This window comes from Carassius carassius, chromosome 36 (genome assembly GCF_963082965.1).
Source record: "Carassius carassius chromosome 36, fCarCar2.1, whole genome shotgun sequence".
Classification (NCBI taxonomy): domain Eukaryota; kingdom Metazoa; phylum Chordata; class Actinopteri; order Cypriniformes; family Cyprinidae; genus Carassius; species Carassius carassius.
The window spans coordinates 14849470-14868563 of record NC_081790.1 but is presented as its reverse complement, the minus strand read 5'-3'; the positions used below and the strand labels follow the sequence as shown (position 1 = coordinate 14868563).

Here is a 19094-nt window from a genome sequence, read left to right as displayed (position 1 = left end):
AAGCGGTTACTTGCATTGGTTCTGTAGTTGCTGAGTAAAGTGTCACGGTGCATGTATAATGCGTAGATTTCTGTTGAATCCAGATAGGAGTAAAACCTTTGTCATTTCATCCATGGGTTGACTGCTCCGAAGTGTTGCTGAAAACTGCCAGATGTCTCCAGGGTGTCTTCAGGGAACTGTAAGTAAAGAGAAGCGCACTTTTTGGGTGTGGAAGAGGTTTAATCTGGTTTCCCTGTAACCCTCATTTCGGTTAGATTGACCAGTAATAAGGCATATAGTTTCGGCGGGAAAGTGTTTCTTTGTCCCTGTGACACATCATTTGCATGCTTTATGACAGGCATGATTGACTGATGTAGTTTTACCCAAAATATGGCACAAATGGTATGATGCATTTCATGATCACATAGAGTACATCATGGTTTGAGGAATAAAGGGCAGGGCCCGTTTCCCCGATAACGCTCACTCTTAGATCGCTAAGAAGACTCGAAAGATATATCTTACCAAATAGGGCTGTGCAAAAAATCTAATGCGATTTTCATGCTCATCTCATCAGTAAAGACGCTCCTGTAATTAGAACTATATCTCCAGCATGTGCGAATCCTGCCCAGTTGCTTCTCAAAACTAGTCCAATCGCGTTTCCAGGATGTTCCCCGATTAAAAATTGTTTACCGGGATTAAAATATACGTTTTTGGCAGGGTTGCCTTGGTAAAATTCACATTTTAGGGGCTAAATATGATGTTATTGGTATTGTCGCTTCGACCCGCGGACATGAAAAACAACCACAGACTTGGCAACACTGGTTGGCATTTACCGTAATTCACTGACAATCAACACAAAAACGATTTTAAAATCGCAGGCTATTCTTTGTCAATTTTGAAAGCGATTTTGTGTTAGTTGTCGGTTGACTACGGCTCTGTGTAGTAACTGCCGCTCTACCTGAACCAGTGTGCTAAGTCCGCGGTTGTTTTTCGTGACCGCGGTTTGAAGCAACCCCAATACCAATAACGTGATATTTAGCGCCTAAAATGCGAATTTTACCAAGGCAACCCTTCCAAAAAATTTATATTTTAACCCCGGGAAGCAATTTTTATCGGGGAACCACCTGGAAACGCGTTTGAGCTAGTTTTGGACTAGTTTTGAGAAGCAACTGGGCAGGATTTGTCATGAAAACCTGGCAACCCTGTTCTGAACGCACGTGCTGGAGATATACTTCTAATTACAGGAGCGCCTTTACTGATGAGATGCGCATGAAAATAGCATTCGACTTTTTGCACAGCCCTATTACCAAAGTTGTTTATGTTCTTAAATGTGTTCCCTGAAGTGTCCCTTAGGAAGCTTCTTAACATGCTGCCTCTTACGTTCGACGTTACAAAGGTGCTCTCCCAAGTGAAGGTGCTGAATTAGTTGGCATCGATTGCTCAGGAATCGATTTTCCACTTCACGCGAAGGTGCATTACACCGTTAAGAAAGACAACACGTTCTATGCAAATGAAACATTCCTCAAATTATTCCAGTAACATTTATTTTAACATAGTTTAAGTTATCAGTAAAATATAGACTATAAATTAAATTATCAAGTTGTCATTAATATGTTCTCACGATATGTTGTGACGGATAGACAAACCGGGTATCCCTCGGTAATCATCCACCCTTCTTACCACGTTGTGCCACTTGTGCCGCTTCTTGACATGGGTTTAACGACTTCTAAAAATTATGTAATACACTTTTATATTAATGGTAAGGTACTTTACAATCAGAATTGATTGGCAAGCAGCTGCAGTTATTTCTGTTTAATGCGGTATTGATTGCCATTGATTAATGTTTTCAATAAAAAGCAATCTACAATGAACAGAGAGAGAGAGAGTTAGATACAGAATATGGTGGGGAAGAAATGTAAAAAAAAAAAAGGGCACCAAGCTTCTCGTCAGAGGAACTTGAAATTTTGCTGGACCTTGCCACCAGGTCGGAGATCACTATGGTCCACTATAACCTGCACGTTTATGGCCGCATATCCCTTTCGCGATATGTACGCCTGATCAATCACTGATGGATTGGCGATAGGGATGAGTGTGCCATCCACCAGGCTCTGGGGATGCCAGCAATGGCATGACAGCCCTGCTGCACCTCCTGATGCGTTGCTGGCAGCCAGATGTAATCCCCGGCATGGCACAGAAGGCCGTTGGTGACAGTGTGGACGCATCTCCACGCCGAGGTCTTGCTTAGGCCATAGCCCTCTCTCACGACCTTGGTGAAGCGTTGCAAAAAATCTTAGCGCTGCAAGTAGCTGGACTTCAGGGCTTAAAGCAATATTCCGCCACGTTAGCCTGGCAAGCGCAGGTCTGAGAAGGTCCAGCAGCTCCATAATGAGTTTTCTTGGGAGGCATTTTTTTTTATATATAACCACATCAGGCAAAATGTCAAAAGGGCATAAGTTTTGCTGAATAAATAAAGTGACATGGACTAAACGGCTCCACTGCTGGCGCCATCTTTGATTCAATACAAGGACATGTTGGATCACTGACATAGTTGGTCGCTTACTGGACACCACCATGGTTACCCATTTATAGATCTTAGCCATTTAGAGCCAAATTGTTTGCCAGATTTTAATTATCAAAAATTATGCCAATGTAAACGCTTTAGTGACATTACGAAATAGCCTAGGCTAATTACCACCATATTAGTTCTGATCCCACATAAAGTCAACTTCATAAATAGGCCTGTATCCATTGTGAACATATTTTATTATTAGTCTTAAAATGTCCATAACATAAAATCATTGTTGAGCCACAACATTGTCAACATACCATAGTTTGACTTGCACTGCGCTACGCTGATTTCTAAAGACTGCTGCAAAGTGGCGGCGACTAGCTTCTTGAGCTCAAACAACGCTAAGAGAGAGCTTATGAATGGTCCAGACCAACCTTATGAAAGTCTGACTTACCGAAGATATACTTAGCGTATGAACGTGACGGGAATCGTGCCATAACGTTTAGAGAGAGGTTAAGGAATAGGTTAAGAACTACTTAGCGATAAGAACCTTTTGGGGAACCGGGCCCAAATCATTTTGATACCAAGTACGAAACATTTAGAAGATATTAAACCAGAGATACATTCATACACCTAAATATTAGCATTTAGAGCTTAACTAATGCAAATAAACAGTGGTAACTAGACTAATGTAATAGGGAAACATACTGACAACACATGCATATTCCAGATGTATTTGTAACTAATTGATTATAGTCTAAAATAAAGAAAACGTCTTTGTGTGTGTGTGTGTGTGTGTGTGTGTGTGTGTGTGTGTGTGTGTGAGTGTGAGTGTGAGTGTGTGTGTGTGTGTGTGAGTGTGTGTGTGTGTGTGTGTGTGTGTGTATGTGTTAGGTGTTTTGAAATTGTGGAGTCAGACCACTGGTTTAGTCAGGCCATTGGTGCCTGGCACAGGGGTCATTTGCTCCTCCTGGAATGAACTTGAAGTCTGATGGAGAGGAGCATAGAGTTGCTGTTTAACATCATCTTGATAGTGGGGGGAAAATAAACCTGGCAAGTTAGCACCCATAAATGTAGGATGTGAGGCCATGTCTACAATTTATATGCAAATGTCACTAGGCTAAAAGGAATTTCTAAGATATAAAGCTAAAACGATCTTACATGGTCCAAAGCAGATGCTACAATGGTAAGGGTTACACGCTTAGCTTCATTCCCTTTCATCGAGTTGGTTATACCTTGGTTCCTTGGGCTCCACTCAACCAGTGTGGCTTTTAATAATAAATGTGATGTACCGCTCCAGAGACATCAGTGCTAGTGTCAGAGTAGCATTACGGAAAGTACAGTGAAAGATCAAGACTAACAGTGCAAATAAATTTAGGTATTGGAAGAAAATAGAGCGCTAATGTGTATGTAATAGTTATGAACAGCAAAAGCAGTCATTCATAAGCATGTTACCAAAAATAATGTAGCACGGCGTCTCCTGGAATATGCGCTTACTTTTTAGAACAAAGAGCATCACACAGTTTACAAAACAGAAAAACAGAGATGTTAACACAGTGTAGGATTATCCTTGAACAGTCCATTTCAGTAAAGAAACCAACACCGCATTCCACAGTTCGGAACGATTTCCCATCGAACCATTAGTGCGTCATAAAACACAGTCATGGTGCCAAGATGGCTAAAGGAGATGTCAGTTTGCTTATTAAAGCGTTTAAACTAAACTCTCAGGAGTTTGGACACATGCGATCACGTGGACATTAAATGGTAAATGGGCTGCATTTATATAGCGCTTTCAACAGACCACATGGCCATCCAAAGCACTTTACAAGTTGCCTCACATTCACCCATTCATTCACACACACCGACTGCAGTGTCAGCCATTCAAGGCACCATCCAACTCGTCGGGAGCAGCTGGGGTTAGGTGTCTTGCTCAAGGACACCTTGACACTTGGTCAGGTGGAGCCGGGGATTGAACCACCAACATTCCGGTTTGTAGACAACCTACATGAACCACTGAGCCACTGCCGCCCACATTACACCAATTACATGCAATGGTAACGAGATGCTGCAGTTCTATGGAATTACATTTGTTTCAACAATAATGAATGAAACCTTATAAAACTGAAAGTAACTTTTTCAGAAAATCTAAAAAATATGCCATTACAAAAGAAGAAAAAAACAATGAAAACGAAAAAAATTAACTCAGTCGCACAAATTTAACAGGCTCTTCAAATATACTTCATTCTTTGTTAATGTTTTTCAAAGATTCGTTTTCGATAATCGTGGATTCTGAATTCATTGCCTCAGATTTTGCTTACGTTTCGCAGTTTTTCATTCGGTGTTTTGACACAAACCTCTCGTGGGGGCGGGCTTAACAGTGATCTACTCTGATTGGATAGTGAGCTTTTGATGGACAGGTGCTCTCTGACCGGGAAGTACAGACGACACCCAGTGGCGCGCATATTGGAAAGCTCTCGTGATTGTGATTTGTATTACTAAATATGTAAATAATATTTGACCTTCGATCGTCTCAGTCTGTAAAGATGAGCTCTTGTCCTTCAAGGCAGCCTGAAGTAAGCTTGTGTTGCTGAATGACAATAATAACCCGCAACAAACTGTAGCACACTGTAACATGAAAAACTTGTATCGATGTTAATGGTTACTTCAGTAACACAAGCTTACTTCAAGCTGCCTTGAAGGACAAGCGGAGGAGGAAGCTGATCCCGCTCCGTGTCTCTGTCTCCTGAAAGCTCATCTTTACTGAGACGATCGAAGGTCAAATATTATTTATATATTTAGTAACACAACGCACGACGTATTGCATACAAATCACCGCTAGAGCTTTTTTTTTTCTTTTTCTATTTTTATTAATGTAGAGAACAAAAACATACAAAGGTATAAACATACATCACATAATATCCACCACAAAAAAAAAACATAAAGAATAAAAAGAGGGCCAAAATCTAAACAAAAATAAAAAAGGAGATCAAAGGCAGAGCAAATCTAACAGACCTTATAGCTTTCTTATTAGACACTGAGATTACATTAAAATAGTTTTCCATTTCTTTTAGGAAAACAGAGAAGACAGGTTTACAGTTGGAGAATTTGCATTTGTGAATGTGAAATTTGTTTAGGATTTTTTTTTAAATAATAACAAAACTGTTATTTTCGTTTGTGGGGTCAGAGTCATAATACCCAAATATAATGTTTTTCATATGTACACAGAAGCCTGGCAAAATCTTACACTTGACAAACACCAATATCATCCCAAAGTTTCTGAGTGTAGTGACATGACCAAAATAAGTGTACAGTTTCTTCAGAACTCGAACAAAAAGAGCATGTAAGATCAATGGCATATTTAAATCTTTGTGTACACTTCTTTACAGGGTAGAACCTGTGTATGAGCTTAAAATAAATTCAATGGCAGTTCAATGATGAACTGCCTTTAACTATCATTTTACATTATTGACACATTGTTTTCCTAATGAATGTTGTTCAGTTGCTTTGACACAATGTATTTTGTTTAAAGCGCTATATAAATAAAGGTGACTTGACTTGACTGTTAAGCCCGCCCCCATGAGAGGTTTGTGTCAAAACACCAAACGAAAAACTGCGAAATGTAAGCGAAAATCTATGGCAATGAATTCAGAATCCATGATTAGCGAAAACGAATCTTTGAAAAAAATTAACAAAGAATGAAGTATATTTGAAGAGCCGGTAAATTTGTGCGACTGTGTTAATTTTTTTCGTTTTCATTGTTTTTTTTCTTTTGTATAGGCATATTTTTGATATTTTCTGAAAAAGTTACGTTCAGTTTTATAAGGTTTCGTTCATTATTATTGAAACAAATGTAATTCCATACAGTTCAAGCCGTTCGGCACCTTCATAGCGTTTCTTTAGATCATGACATCTGAGCACGGCAGGCAGGTATACTATACGTACGCATGCGTAGGATGGTGCCAAGCACTATTCGGCCAATAAAATTGGTGAGATGGTACAGGGCTTCAGACATTCATCACACCAAGGGGTGTTCCCATACGGTGATGTCACCGCAACATCTCATTCCCTATTAAGGTATGTCTTTTTTGGACTTTCTGCGTGAGAGCGCCCTCCAGCTTCCAATATGAATAAAACATACACTGCATGAAAGAGTTCAGTGCTCCATGAAGTTCACATCTCCTCATTTTGGATACAAATACAACATCAGATCATGCATAGACTATTGATACTGTCTCTTTGAATTTAAATCTATATTTAAGTCTAAAAATCTCTGTGTGAACACACCTGCCTGAATAACATTTCTTTTTAATTAAATATTTATTAAAGATTAAAAAGGCAGCTAATGTACTGTAGTTCTACACACAGCTATAGCCAATAAACAAAAGTGCCTGTTCTCTTTCCTTCTTGCTGTTTCTTTGGGAAAAGTTTAAAGTTCACCGAGGGATCTTGTCTTTTTTATGTTATCTGACTAAAAACTATTCATACTTTGAACTATTATTATTACAGTATTTTTTTTTTTTAAACATAGAGCCTTCAAAATAATGATCACAACATTGGTAAAACAAGCTTATACTGATTTTCTCACACTCCAAATTATACTTATTAATATCAATCCTGTTTTTATTATCATTATCATTAAAAAAAATGAATAAATTCAGAACAGGATTAGAACAGAATCCCATTTTAAATAGGACAGATTTTTTTTTCTACAACACATATAAACTCAATAATAATAATAATAATAATATAATTCAGATTCCAATCACAGAGTTATTAAGGTCTTTTAAACTTACTACAACTTTTAAACTTAAAATGATAATTATTTTCTGTGATTCTTTTTCATTTGCTGCTGTATTGATACAGATATCAATACTTAGCTGTTAAAATGTTTGCTTACAAAGATGAGTGCAGACTGTTAAAGAGAAACATAGAAAAAGTACAGTTATATATTAACTAAATTATTATTATTTGTTTTTTTTTGGAAAAAAATAAAGTACTCAACATTGACTGGCTGTAAAGGATTTGGAAGACCGTTGTTTGTTCAGCACACAAGCAGTTTCACCCAGTGACAAGCAAAAGTGTGTCAACCTCATAAAAACCAAATAAATAAATATATAAACGTTGAAACTAATTGTAAGTTAGTGAAATGGTTTAATATTAGGCATCATATGTGTTTAAAAATAAAATGAGCGTGGATTATTTACATTTACAGTGTACATGATAAACTATACATATTTATATGCTGAAAGAGCCTCCTAGAAGAGTCTTCCTTTAACAGACCAAAGTGTACGAGTATGAAGATTCTTATTAGGAGAAATTGAAATATTGTTTCTGTTCACATCCTCTTGCTAGAGATTTAATGTACATTAACAGTGGGCCTTACTTTACCTGAACGATAGCAGAATTAATATTTAAATAAGGGCCACACAGCTTCATCTCTCAAACCATAGATCAGAGGACTGAGGCAGCGAGGCAGAATAAGAACAATAAGATAATTTAAATATCTCAGATTTATGAAGAGAGAAGAGTTGCTTCCGGTCATCATGTATAGAATTCTTTCTATTATAGTATACAGGAAAGAGGTGAGACACAGTCCCAGCTGAATTAAGTGCAAGAGCACCGTTTTGAGGGCTTTCTTAGCAGAATCTTTATCAGAGGAAACAGACCTGGCTGTGATCATAATGCTAATGTATGTGAAAATTATGATCACTGCAACAGACACAAAATAAAGAACATCAAATGCTTGATATTTATCCAGCTGCCATCTGAATAAAAATAATTTTTCTAATGTGCAAAATATAACACTGGCTAAATAACTGGGGTCAAGAACTAAAACCAAAATAATGTCTGTTATAATATTAATAGAACTAAGAAACCAGATGATTCCTATGGCGATTCCAGTCCTTTTTGGTGTGGCAATGTTGCAGTGCCTCAGAAGGAAGCAAATTGCAACGTACTGCTCCAGAGACATCAGTAATAGTATCAGAGGAGCGTTACGGAAAGTACAGTGAGAGATAAAGACTAACAGAGTGCAGATGGACTTAGGTATTGGAAGAAAACAGAGAGCTACTGTGTATATAATAGTTGTGACCAGCAAAAGCACAGAGTCATTCATAAGCATGTAGGTTGTCTACAAACCGGAAGGTTGGTGGTTTGATCCCCGGCTCCACCTGACCAAGTGTCGAGGTGTCCTTGAGCAAGACACCTAACCCCACCTGCTCCCGACGAGCTGGACGGCGCCTTGAATGGCAGACACCGCAGTCGGTGTGTGAATGTGTGTGTGAATGGGTGAATGTGAGGCAAATTGTAAAGCGCTTTGGATGGCCATGTGGTCTGTTGAAAGCGCTATATAAATGCAGTCCATTTACCATTTACCATAAGCATGTGGCCAAAAAGAATGTAGTGCGGCGTCTCCTGGAATATGCGCTTGCTTTTTAGAGCAAAGAGCATCACACAGTTTACAAAACAGAAGAAAAGAGAAGTTAACACAGCCACTGCAGTTTCAGTGCTGGTAGCAGCATCCATATCCATTTTAAAGATTTGCTGATGAATGAAAGACGCATCCCCATTTGTGCCATTGGACCCCGCCATGAGCTGAAAGACAAGAAACAGAGAAACGAGGGTAATAAGAGCAAGTTATACAAAGATCATGCCCAATGCAATGTGATCTTTTTTATCTTTTGCTTATGTGAATGTAAGATTATCCTTTTTAAAAATCTGCATGAAGTGCAACAGATCCAGACATTAACCTTCCATCTGCTCCAGCTGCAGATTCCACAAACGACTGCAATCCTATCCTCAACCTATATAGTTGTTTTATGTTGGCAGACAGAACCACGTGAGTATACTGTGTACTATGTCACTCAATGGGTGGGAGTCTTTTTTATTTAATGATACATTTGTAATTGCCAATTGTATTGTCAACAAAACAACATGGTTTTGCAAACCTGAACCCTTTTTTTTTTTTTTTTGCCGGTGAGCAATTTATGTAGACATGTAAACACTGGCATTCTTGCACGTGTTTAAAGAGTTCACCTCTGTGTGGGAAAATTAAAGAAATAGAAAGAAACAGAAAAAGGTTGGCTAGTATGCATTTATGATGAGGAAAACGTGACAGAGGATGCTGATTATTCTACCACACGTTTTATTAATTCAAGATTATTAATTGTCAAAGATAAATATTTAACTCCCTCATATTCTCATGCAGAAAACAAGCAAACAAAACAAAAAAAACATTGTAGATTATACCAAAACGTTTTTTTTTTCTTTTTATTTATTTTTTGCTCGTCATTGCTCGTTGTAGATCTTTGCAATCTTGGTGAGTTGATTTAAAATAGCACTGTTTTTTTAAGCCACCCCTTTTTAATCCACATGGACAGGAAATACAAGGTTTTTCTTTATTTATTTGAAATTTTCCAATAAGTTTGCCAGGACTGCATAAAAATCTTTCCCAGATTCAAAATACAATCAGCGCATACTATATGTGCACTGATGAATCCATAGGGGCTGTTGCTGCTGCAAGGCAAGGTCACATCTAGACATGATAAAAACAAGAGAAATGTATGGCAAGTGTAGCTGCTTAAGCATTTCTCACATAAACACAAATGATATAGAATCACTATGACTATAGATTTTTAGAGCTGTTAAAATGTTTGCTATCAAATTTGAGTGCAGACTGTTAAAGGGGAATGTAGAAAATAGTACAATTATGAATGAACTAAAGCCAGATGTAATAAACAAAATTAAGATAATAAAGCAGGAAGTCTGTTTTAACATTAAACATAAAAATCTGAGTCATTACAAGTTATTAAGTTACATGCTTTAAATAGTGTCAATTAAATACAAGTAGATTTTTTTAGCACATAAAAAGTACTCAACATTGACCCTGAAGGATTTTTAATAAGACATTTTATCAACACACGAGTAGTTTCACCCACTCGCAAGTAAAAGTGTCTCAGCCTCATAAAAAACAATAAAACAGAAGTGTTAGTGACAAAAAAGCCTAAAAGAGTCTTCCTTTAACAATCCAAAGTGTACAAGTGCATAAAACAGGTTGTCTTTATTACCTATACACATTCTTACAAAAAGAAATTTTTGAAATCTGTTTTCAGTGATCTTTTCTTGTTTAAGAGAGGCTTTAAAAGATTTTAAAAGACTTTAACAAATCTATACAAACAGACTGATTCTTTACCTGACATTACCACTGTGAATGTCAAATTTTCATTTTACATCGTCTTAGACTACACATTTAATGTACATTAACAGTGGGCCTTACTTTACCTGAACGATAGCAGAATAAATATTTAAATAAGGGCCACACAGCTTCATCTCTCATACCATAGATCAGAGGACTGAGGCATCGAGGCAAAATAAGAACAATAAGATAATTTAGATATCTCAGATTTATGAAAAGAGAAGAGTTGCTTCCAGTCATCATGTATAGAGTTCTTTCTATTATAGTATACAGGAAAGAGGTGAGACACAGTCCCAGCTGAATTAAGTGCAAGAGCACCGTTTTGAGGGCTTTCTTAGCAGAATCTTTATCAGAGGAAACAGACTTGACTGCCATCATAATGCTAATGTATGTGAAAATTATGATCACTGCAACAGACACAAAATAAAGAACATCAAATGCTTGATATTTATCCAGCTGCCATTTGAATAAAAACAATTTTTCTAATGTGCAAAATATAACACTGGCTAAATAACTGGGGTCAAGAACTAAAACCAAAATAATGTCTGTTACAAAATTGATAGAACTAAGAAACCAGATGATTCCTATGGCAATTCCAGTCCTTTTTGGTGTGGCGATGTTGCAGTGCCTCAGAGGGAAGCAGATTGCAACGTACCGCTCCAGAGACATCAGTGCTAGTGTCAGAGGAGCGTTACGGAAAGTACAATGAGAGATAAAGACTAACAGAGCGCAAATAGATTTAGGTATTGGAAGAAAACAGAGAGCTACTGTGTACATAATAGTTGTGACCAGCAAAAGCACAGAGTCATTCATAAGCATGTGGCCAAAAAGAATGTAGCGCGGCGTCTCCTGGAATATGCGCTTGCTTTTTAGAGCAAAGAGCATCACACAGTTTATAAAACAGAAAAACAGAGATGTTAACACAGCCACTGCAGTTTTAGTACTGAACCCAGCATCAATGTTTAGCTTAAAGATTTGCTGATAATTTAAAGAAGACACATCCTCAGTTGTGCCATTGGACCCCGCCATGAGTTGAAAGAGCAATTTATACTAAAGATCATGTCCAAAGCAATTTGACGCAAGAGCAAAAGGTGCAACAGACTCCAGACATTAACCTTCCATCTGCTCCAGCTGCATTCAGCTCCAACATTTTTATAGCTGATAGCTGTTATATGGTTGCAGAGAGAAACACATGGGTATTCTGTACGTGTCACTCGGTGGGTGTGAGCCTTAGGGGGATCTCTTATTAAAGTTTACTTGCCTGTTGTGTTCCATTGGCTTCATACGTTTGATGAATAAAACCCCACAAGTGAGTTAATCCCCTGTATCTACCATTAGGCATTAGGCATCTCCAATAACAGAAAGCATTACCTTGAATGAGCTTATTAATGTCCTTTGGTTAAGAGTTTCTAAGTCCGGTGGTCCCAAGTCCAGTCCCAAGCCTAGCGCTCCCAAAGCTTCCAAGTGTACTACATCTACTTTAAAACTACTTTAAACTACCACCTTAAATGGGAAAAAAGGCCAATACTACTACTACTTAAGTAATGGAAAAAGTAGAGAAGTACTTTTACTGAGTGCTCTGCCTGTACACAACAAATCACATTGGAGCAGATCAAGTACAACCGAAAGGGTAAGCTTGGTGCCTTGACCCAGAGGGGAATGAGTGGTTCACTAGTCTGCTAGCACCTCATGGTCTCCTGCTTGTCTGGCTTCAACATTGGGGTCATTTGATTAATCTTCTCCTCCTTGGCCTTTCAGTCCTTGGGTTTCATCCTGATTTTTCACACCACCTGGTCAAGCCACTGTCTCCAGCCTCAGTGGTGCTCTATTCTCTAGAGCAGGGGTTTCGAACCTGTCCTGGAGGATCCCATCACTGCATTATTTTGTTAGTCTCAATCATCTAACATAACAGATTCCAATCATCAGCTTGTTAATAGAAAAAGCAAGACCTGAATTGAGTGTGTCTGATAAGAGAGACATACAAAATGGGCAGTGCTTGGGATCCTCAAGGACAGGTATGAAAACCACTGCTCTTCAGAACTAACCATACACACTTGACACTCATCACCTCCCTAATCAAGGACTGGATTCTCCCCGTCTTAATCTAAATATCTTTAAAAATATACTGTCAATACATTATATCATTATAAACCATTTGTATTTATTCAATTAGTACATACATTTGCCAGGAGTACATGACAATTTCTGCTGCATTCAGATTAAAATGAATGGGCCTACATGAAATAATCCAGGGTCTGCCACTGCATAATGTTCACAACATATAAAACAGCAATGGAAGTCCCTCTCTACACTCCTATGATGTTGTCATAGATCTGAGAGGAGCAGTTCTGTCTCTTACTCACATTTACATGTAATGCAATAATAGATATCATGTATGAATAGAAGGATATGCATTAAAAAAGAGCAACACCTGCACATTAATTTTGTTCAGAATATACTGCAAGTAAGCTTAACTCTACAGAAAAAATGAAGTATTCAATAAATGAAAGCTGAACTCTTTTTAGGATCACTATGTACAGTATCTTTTAATATACTACTTATGAAATGAGGTCAGATAAGGGTAGATTATTTATATACTGTATGTGTATGATCAACTATAAATAAATGTTGATGATAAAAGCCAAAGTCCAAAATGTACAAATTAATTATACTGGCTGTCTGCATATCTTATAAAGATTACACACAGTTTTTTGTTTCTATGGTACTTGTACGTTTGGTTAAGACACATTATTATTATTTTCATAAAAGTATTTGTATTTTGCTATTAGCGTTACTATTAGTCTTCAACTTATGTGTGTGTGTCTGATAGATGTAATTTCAGCAGCCAGGCATGTAGAAACTTATCAATAACAGCTTCTTTATTCGAATAATAATAATAATTAAAAAACATACAAATTATAGGAAGAAAAAATTAATTTAAATAAATAAAAAAATATTACATTTTTGCACATATATATTACTCACTGAGATTACCCAATGACAGTCTTAATAATATTTTTGGCAGAAAATAAGTAGATCTGAGAGTTTGGCAAACATATTTAATATTTATATGATTATGATTGCATCTTACAAGCCACAATATCTTTTTTATATTTCCATTTGCATGTCAAATTGCCATACAGTTAATGTACATTAACAGAAGGCTTTACTCTTCCTGAACGATTGCAGAAAAAATATTTGAACAAGGGCCACAAGGATTCATCTCTCATACCATAGATCAGAGGACTCAGGCAACGTGGTAGGATAAGAATAATAAAAAAATTTAGATATCTCAGATTTATGAAAAGAGAAGAGTTGCTTCCAGTCATCATGTATAGAGTTCTTTCTATTATAGTATACAGGAAAGAGGTGAGACACAGTCCCAGCTGAATTAAGTGCAAGAGCACCGTTTTGAGGGCTTTCTTAGCAGAATCTTTATCAGAGGAAACAGACCTGGCTGTGATCATAATGCTAATGTATGTGAAAATTATGATCACTGCAACAGACACGAAATAAAGAACATCAAATGCTTGATATTTATCCAGCTGCCATCTGAATAAAAACAATTTTTCTAGTGTGCAAAATATAATGCCAGCTAAATAATCAGGGTTGACAGTTAGAACTAAAATAATGTCTGTTATAATATTGATAGAACTAAGAAACCAGATGATTCCTATGGCGATTCCAGTCCTTTTTGGTGTGGCGATGTTGCAGTGCCTCAGAGGGAAGCAGATTGCAATGTACCGCTCCAGAGACATCAGTGCTAGTGTCAGAGGAGCGTTACGGAAAGTGCAGTAGGAGATAAAGACTAACAGAGTGCAGATGGACTTAGGTATTGGAAGAAAACAGAGAGCCACTACATACATTATGGTAGTGACCAGCAAAAGCACAGTGTCATTCATAAGCATGTGGCCAAAAAGAATGTAGCGCGGCGTCTCCTGGAATATGCGCTTGCTTTTTAGAGCAAAGAGCATCACACAGTTTACAAAACAGAAGAAAAGAGACATTAACACAGCCACTGCAGTTTTAGTACTGAGCCCAGCATCCATTTCTAGATTAAAGAATTGCTGATAAATGAAAGACACATCCCCAATTGTGCCATTGAACCCCGCCATAGCCTGAAAGATAAGAAACAGAGAAATAAAATTGATTTGAAAAAGTTATACTAATGTGATCTTTTTACATCTATTTGAATTAAATAATAATATTGTAAAAGTTTGCATAAGATGCAACAGACCTCCAACACAAAAATGTCACCTTCCTGCAGTAAGTCAGACTGCAGATTCCACAAACAACTGCATTCTGCTCCTGAACTTATATAGCCGTTACATCAGAAATGATCTTGCTATCGGGATCTACCACCGTCTATGGCTCTACCATTGAAGAAAGTGTAACAGCCAACTTTGATCATGTGTTCCATAATAACCAATCAAATCACAGCCTTGACGTCGCTGAATTTATGCAACAGTTAATGGCTCTGTACCGAATTGTACCCTAAACCCTCGTGGAATCCACACATTAGTTACGGAATGCTGCTTTGTCTGTCGGATAGAAGACTGGCTTGGCAGAAGTGTGCATCAAGGGCGCAAAGGTGGTTCTCAGTGTTTACAAGCACCCTTCTGAAATCTAAAATGACGAATGGGACACTGTACAGTAGGGGTCAGCAAGTAAGTTTGGCATCGGGCCAAATAACATTTTGCCACTAGATGGCGGGCCAAAATATAGTTAAACGATAATTTAAGAAATTTACTGATGAAAGATGCAACTAGAATGGCCTGTAACAGACTGTTATACAGTAATTAACAAAAAGATACATTAGTGTGGCGGTGTCCGGCAGAATATGCAACAATTTCCCCTTCACGCTACGAGCATAATAATCACTCAGCTTTGGGTTCACTACTTCCCGCTCCTACTCCACTCATCGCAGAAAGACGACTCCATGTCTAAAATATTTCAGTATGTTTGAAATATCACAGTTCTGTTCAAAACGTATATTAAAAAATAAAAGAAACAAAATAACAGAGAGTTTCAAAGTGGCTTATTTACACTGCTTTTTGCTGTGTAAATTTAGTTTTTGATCAAAATAACAGTAAGTTTTCATCAGTTACTTTACCTACGGATTGATGCATTTCTTACAGATTTCTGCTCATTCGAAATCAAATACAGATGAAGTAGAACTGTATTACATTTGTTTGAATGCATTATTGAGAGAGCGATAGTGTGTTAATTAGTGTTGTAGTACTTGTTTAAATCATGCTTCTAGCTGAAAATATCCAGTATTGAGAAGGAACAAATTCCTTGAGAACTATAACTTCCTGCTCATGTCCATTGCCGTTATCATAACCTTCACATTCTTTCTGATTTGAGTGATCCTTCTCTATCAAGCTAGCTAAATATGTTTAACATGTGAATTCTTTGTAAATTTGCAGTTATATTATGGGGCGTTGGCATGAATTGTACTCGTGGCAGACGCTCTTGGAGCAAGTGAAAACCACTCCTCGCTCCATTCAAAATCACACCGCTCCACTCCACACTCCGCTCACTACTCTGATTGTAAGTAACTGTTGTAGTCATGACAGATCTTTTTCAGAACCAGCCACTATCAAAATAATCTGGCTGTGGTCCAGATATTATTGCTGGGGGCCGCCTGTTGCTGACCACTGTTTTACAGTCTATATAGGCATGATGAAGATTAGCCAACAGACTAAGGCCTTCTTGGGCGGGCCATTCAAATGATGACTGACAGGTAAGGCAACTAATATATTTTAATTTTGTGTCTTATTTAAGAGCATCAAAATTTCCCCACAATAACAGACTGTAAATCTGTGTGTAAAACTCTTGGACATATTTTTATTTTAAAGATTCTATGCCGCAAACTTTTAATTATTTCACATACTTTTGAAAATCCAGCATTTAGTTGATCATTAAGGAATGATCATCAACACAGTGAGTTTCTTCTTCCTTAAGAGGGTTTGGCAGCATTTTTGCTTCCAGATGGAACGTTAAAAAAGAATGTAACCCACATCTCCCGTATAATTCTACCAATCTGAGGTTATAGATAGAAGGGATACAGCAAAAACTACTAGGCATGCGCACATCAATATAGCATAATTTTTCACACATTGTACAACAGTTACTATTTTTGCATAATTGTAAGGGGTAGGTTTAGGGTTGGGTAGGGGTAGACATTAATAAAACACAATCAAATAGGTAGAACATTTTATTTTATGTAAGCTTCCTGTTTTTGCTGCATCCTTTCTAGCCACAACCCCAATCCGATGATGACTTTGAAACTCCATAAGGGTTTCCAGTTTTGTGTGTGATATGCATCAGACGTTCAGCCAAAGGTCCATAGACGTGACGTCTGAGGCTGAGACTCACCGTGGCAGACAGAACCACGTGGGTATAACAAAACAATAAGTAAAAAGTTATAGCAAGATAAAGGAATTTCTCTACACCCTGGTTTTTGCATAGCTTTTACTAAAAAATATGTTTCATGTAAACACCAAAACAGTGTCTAAACAGGGCAGTGGTGCAATTTGACTAAAGACAACAAAACTCATGATAATCTGGGATTCTTTAACATTTTTAATGTTGCATGTGACAAATAACTGAAAGAATTTTGATCATAAATGAGGTTCTGAAAACAAGCTAACGTCGTTTAGCTTTTATATGTTTTTAAAGAGTGTGCATGTGTGTGAAAATGATTGAACAACTGAACTTGCAGTGTTTTTCTACGTCACCATGTGTGAAGATTTGCATAACACCACCCAAAGGTTCACGCAAGGAAATAAGGTTTTTACATGGCTTTTTTACATGGCTTTTATTCTCGCTGTAGTATTGTTGCTGCAGCCACGGCTTGGTACTTCTCACTCATGATGATGGTCAGGTTGATCAGGGCATCTTGAATTGATGGCTCAGAGAGACTCAGGGTGGAGGTACCATCTCTAGCATATATTTAGGCCAGACAATGAGGACCCCCCCGATACAACCCAATAGAAATATAATGTGGTATAAGGTTGGCTGAATGGATGAGAAAGGGAGGAAAGTGCGATTAGTCGGTATAGAGAGGGAAGAATAAGAAGCTATTGAGTAACATATTTTAAATTTAATGCCAGATCAACATTTTATGCTATTTCCATGGCAAACGATTAAAATACAAGTAAAGCAAATGCAAAAAAACCTCAACCTCAAAACCTATATTCTAAAACTTTCTAAATAGCTGTTGAGAATTATTAGAGATGCGAGGGTCGTATTGCTGTAAACGGCTGAAGGCAGGGTGGAATAAGGAATGTTGGGATGAAAGGATGTTTGTGAGTGGGGTGTGTTGTAGGGCGGAGACGATTTTAAAATGAAACGCTTTTCCAAAAGGCTCCATTGAATAAACATGAGCACGTACTGCACGTTTAATAATAATAATAATAATAATAATAATTCCTTACATTTATATGTACATTTATTATGAGGCACAGGTGTTTTTACATCACTGTATTTCTGAAGGAAGACTTGCATGTTATATGCCTGATAAAGCAGTGTTTGGGAGCGTTGCTCTTCTTTGTTTACAGCTGTTACTGGGGAAACTTCTATTTCTTGCGCTTTAAAGCATCTCCTGCTGGCAAAGAATGATTTAGCATTTTCATTAAGTCCGCCTGATTTACACAGCAAACATATTTTGTTTGTTATCAAAAAATATCTACTCTAGAGGGACTTGGCTGTTGTTATTGATTCTATTTGGAAGTCTGCCGGAAGTTAGGTTAGGGCCACAAACGCACGCATGCGCAGTAACGTTTGTTTATGTTGTTGCCGTTGAAACCGTCTATATATAATAATATGATACACTGCTTTTCTAACAAAAGCTCAAATAAGAGTGGGTTATAAAGTTATGAATGTGTGGAGTTTGTAGATACAAAAACTCTAAATAAGTCTCACTTCAACAGTGTACAAGTGCATAGATAGATTGTATGCATACATTTTATGAAGATTATATAGAATGTGGCACTATTGCTTTTCATTATTCGCTTTTTCTATTTTTTTTTCTTTTGCAAGAGAAAAAAAAGAAAAAGAAAGCATGAAAAATAAATATAATTTTTTAATATAAATGATGTATGTTAAATTATGCACATATGTGTACATCACTGAAATTTTACAAAATCTTAAATATTTGGCATAGAATAAATTAATCTCAGAGTTTGCTTATCACTTGAGGGCATTAACAGGTTTAATTATTATGTGATTTTAGAGTGAGCTCTAATGCATTTGCATACAGCATTAGTCCACAGTACTTCTTAGATAATTTCTTTCTTTTTTTTTCTTTTTTTATGTATATATATAGTACTATGCTTTAATAAACATCCTTTCGATATTACCATCTGCATATCAAATTATTATTACATATCTTCTCATACCATACAA

General features: G+C 37.2%; 3 protein-coding genes across 3 annotated transcripts; all 3 read right to left on the bottom strand.

Moving 5' to 3' along the window:
- Positions 1 to 7892: 7892 nt before the first annotated feature.
- On the bottom strand, positions 7893 to 9079 carry LOC132116726 (odorant receptor 131-2-like). Its single transcript, XM_059525598.1, has 2 exons — positions 8873 to 9079; positions 7893 to 8609 (listed from the first exon to the last, which is right to left on the bottom strand). Exons 1-2 carry the CDS (start codon positions 9077 to 9079, stop codon positions 7893 to 7895), a joined length of 924 nt encoding a protein of 307 aa, XP_059381581.1.
- Positions 9080 to 10736: 1657 nt separating this feature from the next.
- Positions 10737 to 11720, bottom strand: LOC132116725 (odorant receptor 131-2-like). Its single transcript, XM_059525597.1, has one exon. It carries the CDS (start codon positions 11709 to 11711, stop codon positions 10737 to 10739), a length of 975 nt encoding a protein of 324 aa, XP_059381580.1. The 5' UTR covers positions 11712 to 11720.
- Positions 11721 to 13825: 2105 nt separating this feature from the next.
- LOC132116724 (odorant receptor 131-2-like) lies at positions 13826 to 14797 on the bottom strand. Its single transcript, XM_059525594.1, has one exon. The coding sequence runs from the start codon at positions 14795 to 14797 to the stop codon at positions 13826 to 13828; it is 972 nt and encodes a 323-aa protein (XP_059381577.1).
- Positions 14798 to 19094: the final 4297 nt, after the last annotated feature.

Excerpts from the sequence above, each read along its gene's own strand:
- LOC132116725 (XM_059525597.1), bottom strand. The coding sequence starts at position 11,711 with ATGGCGGGGTCCAATGGCACAACTGAGGATGTGTCTTCTTTAAATTAT.
- LOC132116724 (XM_059525594.1), bottom strand. The coding sequence starts at position 14,797 with ATGGCGGGGTTCAATGGCACAATTGGGGATGTGTCTTTCATTTATCAG.
- LOC132116726 (XM_059525598.1), bottom strand. The coding sequence starts at position 9,079 with ATGGCGGGGTCCAATGGCACAAATGGGGATGCGTCTTTCATTCATCAG. Across the intron at positions 8,610-8,872 it reads ACTACATTCTTTTTGGCCAC|ATGCTTATGAATGACTCTGT; the intron begins ATGCTTATGGTA and ends TAGACAACCTAC.